Raw genomic sequence first — 5,378 nt, 5'->3', positions numbered from 1 at the left:
CACATTTACCTGGGTCAGGTAAGACGCACCTCTCATCTTGCTCTGGGGCACACTGTTTTTCTGGCACAGTGCCACTGAATACGGTTTACCTTGTTATTAAGGTGTAACGTTTGTCAAGAGGCAAATAATAATAAACTTTGTATATTTCCACATAGAATAGCCTTGTTATTATATTCATTCTGTTCTCATAATTTTCTTGTGGAGGTGCTTAGGGGAGCGTTGCCAAATTCCAGGGGTAGCTCAAGCACCCCCTTGCCCTTCTTCTTCTTCTAATGGCTTTCCGCCAGACTGGATGGCTTGCAGCACTTTGCTGCCTCTCACACAATATTACACAAATTCCAGACTGGTGGGTCCGCCCCCTCCTGAATGCTCCTCCCCTTCCTGAATGCTCCTCCCTCCGGCCACCTCGCTCTCCTCTGACCGCGGTGTTACCGGACCTCTCGGCCCTCGTGGCAGCGCGCTGACCTCCCTTGCTGCTCGACGGCACCCGCTTTGAATCCTGCTCCCCCTTGCCACCGCGCCTGGATGTCACAGATGTAGTCACAATGTTAACAGTGACATCATCAGTGACATCATCGGTAACATCATCAGTGACATCACTGATGTCAAATGACTGAGATCATAAATCACCGATGATGTAACGTCAAGGGCGAAGCGTCCTTGTAGATGTGCTGTTGATATTTTTGCTCATCTTTCTTCCTTCTGTGTACAAAATGTCCATGTTTACCAAGTGAAACCTGATCGACATTGCCCCTGAGGCTAGTTAGAAAACGATTAATAACTTGCAAGCTAGTTAGCATGACTGCAGCTGCTCTGAATGGAGACCAGCTGATCCTTGAGGAGGACTACGATGAGAACTATATCCCCTCTGAACAAGCAATCTATGAGTATGCCAGAGAGATTGGCATTGATCCCGATAGTGAGCCGGAGCTCCTATGGCTGGCCAGGGAGGGCATGGTTGCCCGTCTGCCTCATGAGTGGAAGCCTTGCCAGGATGTTACAGGGGACGTCTACTACTTCAACTTCTCCTCGGGCCAGTCCACCTGGTATCACCCCTGCGATGAAGACTACCGGTGCCTGGTGGCCCAGGAGCGCGGGCGTGCCCAGCTGCCTTCCCCATTGTGTGGTCTGGCTCCTCTGAGAGGTCTGGATGCCCCCGGGCCTGGGACCCTCCATGATTCACTCCAGGGGTCCCTCAGCAGCTCTGGGGGTCTGGAGCCCCTGAAGACACCCCTGGGGGGTCCTCAGAGCAGCGGAGGTTCTAGTGTTTTACGCAGCAGGCAGGAGGAGAGGGTGTCTTTCTCTCTGCCTGGCTGCGACGATGACAACAACAATGATGAAGACATAATCTCTTATGTTCCAGCCAGGCTCAGAGGAGGCCTGCAGTACGAGACCAGTGAGGCCAGTGGTGCAGCCCCACCAGAGGAGAGGACCGAGTCAGAGTTGCAGGACTTGGCCGTGTCTGAAGACCACAGCCCTGAAGCCCTACCCCAACAGGAGTCTGAGCCAAGCGAACACATTGAGGAGGCATCATCCCCCATAGACAATTTCGAGCTGTCGGAGAAGGTCCTGGACCTGTCTGCTGCTCTCGGTCCGCTGGAGGAAGCCGGCAAAGAAATGAAAGATGAAGATGGGAATGAGGTCAGGGAAAGGGTGAAGAGGGCTGAGGCTGCTGAGAGTGGTTTTCAGACTGCAGGCAGGTTCGACCCTCCAGCTCTCAAAGTGGATCGGCTCATCCTCCACCAGTCCAGCCCGTCTCCCTCCCTCTCCAGCCCTTCCCACTCAGAGCGAAGTGTCTGCCTCTGTCTGAAAGCCGAGGGCCTCAGTGCCTCCCTGGAGCTCCAGAGGCCCGAAACCTCCAACAATAGCCAGCTCCAAGAGCCCGAGTCCCCCATACAAAAGCAAGAGAGCCCCTCAGGAGATGACCTCAGCTGGAGGACTCGGGAGCAGGAGAAAGAGAGGGAGGAGGAGAGAGTGAGAACAGAGGAGAGGAGGCTGAGGGAGAGGGAAGAGACGGAGAGGAAGAAGGCCGACAGAGAGGTGGAGGAGAAGGAGCGCATGATGAGGGAGCGGGACAAGACAATGCACCTCATCAGGGAGGAGCTGAGGAGAGGAGAGGAGGAGAGGAAGCTGAAGGAGGAGAGTGAGGAAAGAGTCAGGGCTGTGCGTGAGCGTCTCCAGTCTGAGAGGAGAGAGGAGGAGGCCAGACTAACTGAAGAGTCTGAGAGGATGCTGGAAGAGCTCAGGGAGTCTGTGCAGAGGGAGAGGGACAGCCAGAAGCACAAGCTCAGGGAGGAGGGCGAAGCCTTGCTGAGGGAGTTGTGTGTCACTCTAGAGGAAGAACTATCCGCAAAGCGTGAAAGGCTGGAGGCCCAGAAGAGGTGGGATGTGGGGCGGCTGAAGGCAGAGTCAGAAGAGGAGCTCCAAGCGGAGAGGAGAAGACTCCTGGGAGAGAGGGAGGAGAAACTGAACTATCTTAAACAGGAGGTCAAAAGCACAGAGAGGAGGGAGCTGATGAGTCCACAGCCTGAAAAGCAACTGGTAGAGTATAAGCGAGAGTTGGCCAACGTGCTCCAGGAAGTGCAGCGTGACCACGACAGGAAGCTGGAGCAGCTGAGGGACGAGCACAGGAGAGAGCTGAACAGCATCAGGGAGAAGCACCTCAATGAGGAGGCTCGACAGAGGGAGCGCTTGCTGTGTGGGCTGCAGGAGGAAAGAGCGTGCCTCCAGGCTTCACACATTGTCCAACTGGAGAAACTTCGCCTGCAGCTCAATGCACAGATCCAGCAGACACGGCTGACACACTCACGCAAGGAGTCAGAGCTGCAGGATCAAGCTGACCAGTTGGAACTGAAAGCCCAAGACCTGAAGAGCCAGGAGGCCATGCTACAGACCAAGGCAGCAGATCTGAGCAGCAAGAGGAAGGAGCTTGGTGAGGAAGAAGCAGAGGTGGACAGAGTGATAGAGACCTTGCCTAGGCTGCTCCAGGAGATGGGCCAGCTGAAGGAAGAGCTGCAGAGGGTGAAGGAGAATAGAGATTGTGCCTGGGAGCTGGTGCACCGAGCAACCGAGGAGAGGTGCGAGGCCAACCAGGTGGAGGAGAGGATGAGGGCAGAGCGAGACCGAGCCAGGGAGGAGAGTGGGAGGGCGGAGGACAAGAAGCTGCTGCAGAGCAGAGCAGTGGCCCTGCTGCAGGAGAGATGTGACTGCCTCGGCCACAGAGTCAGTGAGCCTGAACAAGACGAGAGTGCGAGTACCTGCCCCAGACCGGAGCCCAAACATAAGAAAAACAAGGAGGTAGACATAGCAGAGGTCACGGTGCCCTCTAGTGCCAGGAGAGACTCATCACTACATGTAGACGACCTGGACGACCCTCAGCTCTCCCTGATTCCTGACAGCCACAGCAGCCTGGATGATATGCGGTGGTACGTCTCCACGCAGGCTGCGAGCATCCAGAAGACCAGGCTTTTCCTGGAGAGGGAGAGCAGCCAGCTGGATAGACAGGCAGCCTCCTCTCAGGACCCCAGCCAGGAAGCAGGCCTGAGCCAGGACATGATGAGGAGCCTCCAGCAGGTAGGAGAGGAACATGCCAGGAACATGGCAGAGCTGCAGCTGACAGTTCAGAGAGGGAGCCCTGTGCTGCGGAGGAAACAGGGGCACTTCCAGCAGCTTGAGAGCTCTATAGTCAAGTGGCCACTGTGTGAGGATGTGTCTCAGCTGACAGCAGACAGGAAGGTGACCTTTGACCTGACCGAGTCGGACCTCAGCAGCACTGTGGACCCACAGGACGGGACAGGAGGTCATCCTACCGTCCCGGAGTCCCTGCAGCAGATCTCAGGTCAGCTCAGCACCGTCCTGAGTGCGCTGTGTTCTCTGTCCCAGAGGCAGGGAGCCTTCCCTCTGCCTCTGCCTCTGCCTCACTCCATCCCCCCAGTCACCCCCATCCCCCAGACCTTGGGGCCCGCCCCCTCGGCTGCACCTCTTTCCGGGCATTCTTGGGTGTGGGGCCCCCACAGAGGCTCGGCAGCGCCCCCTATCTTCACCACCTACATCTCCAGTGCGGCGAGGGCCTCTGAGGACCTCGCCAACAGCCGCTGGGCACAGCTCTTCCCCAGGGCCGCGATGGACGTAGTCGCCTCCAGCACCATGAGAGCCAGCTCAGCTTACTCAGCAAACACTCGTGTTTGTGAAGATACACGGAGCCTGCATTCTGTGCAGAATTTGGTGGAGGTGGATGACAAGAGTCTACAGGGGCTGATCGACGGAAACAAGAGATGGCTGGAGATGCGTAGGAAAGATACCAGCATACCTCTGTTCACACGCTATCAGGCTCCAGCCATGAACGGACTGGTCCAGCTGTGCCTGGATGACAAACAGATCAAAGTCTATAATTACTGAAGACATGACGGCTGCACTGCACCGTCAATGTATAAGAGCTTGTGCCCTCTTTGATTGGTTCCTTCCAGCGTTATGGTTTTCGGGGAAAGTCTGGCCATGCACATAACAGACATCATGTATGCGTAATGTCATAAGTCGCCTCGGGAGCAAAACCTCTCCCGTAGGCACAGAGGCATGGTTATTGCCCACATTATCATATGTTTACGCAAGGATCCATACGCATAAACTCCACGGGCGATGAACTGTTGGAGCTCCATTACTGTCTCACGTGACACAAAGCCTACAATTGTTTAATAAACAAACAATCCAATATATTTTGGCACTGCCACTTCAGTTCGCTTCACGGTCTGACCCAAAAATCTAAAATCCGATTCCCCCCTCCCCCGCTTTTGTTTTTGCTCCAAATGAAATGTTTTATGGTCACTCACGATTCAGTAGGTCACTGGTTGGCTTGGTTTCAGCCTTAAAACTCGTTATATAAGGATTTTTCGAAATGGCTATGGGGAAAACAAATGGGAAACTCACTTCCGGGGCAAGAGATATCACGTGACTGTTCGGCTCTATTCACATGTGCGCACCAGAACCGTATAATAGAAGAGTTCCGACATCTCCATTCACTCCAATGGACCAGTTTTTTTCCAGGAAGTAAGGTGCTGGAACTCTTGAGTAAAAAAAAGCAGCACTGTCGAGTTGCAGCAAAATAGACCGTTTGTGTTGTTCTCTGAAAGGGGTTTTCATCCTTTGAATCAAATTGTACATTATCAGCTTTATTTTAGCATGCAAAAGTAGCGCGAGACCCATTCCTGGCTGTTCATTGGCTAATGAGTCTCGCATTTTGGTCCTCCGCTGACGCCACTCTCTCTCTAGAGGACACTACTAGTGCGCACCACTGTTCTCATCACGTGACGTGTGCACTGGCAGCGCTGTCATTTGTTACCCGGATGAAGTTCATGGAATGGGTGACGTCATCAGGTGCTCCA

At 54.5% G+C, this 5,378-nt stretch overlaps 1 protein-coding gene across 1 annotated transcript; it reads left to right on the top strand.

Moving 5' to 3' along the window:
- Positions 1–798: 798 nt before the first annotated feature.
- Positions 799–4,398, top strand: LOC310784522 (uncharacterized protein; the record flags this gene model as incomplete). Its single annotated transcript, XM_083645504.1, has 2 exons — positions 799–1,901; positions 1,983–4,398. 2 exons carry the CDS (start codon positions 799–801, stop codon positions 4,396–4,398), a joined length of 3,519 nt encoding a protein of 1,172 aa, XP_083501630.1.
- Positions 4,399–5,378: the final 980 nt, after the last annotated feature.

The sequence above is a fragment of the Poromitra crassiceps genome (assembly GCF_964638095.1).
Source record: "Poromitra crassiceps genome assembly, chromosome: 10".
NCBI classification, from domain to species: Eukaryota; Metazoa; Chordata; class Actinopteri; order Beryciformes; family Melamphaidae; genus Poromitra; species Poromitra crassiceps.
The sequence above is the reverse complement of the archived record's forward strand: the minus strand, read 5'-3'. Positions and strand labels throughout refer to the sequence as shown.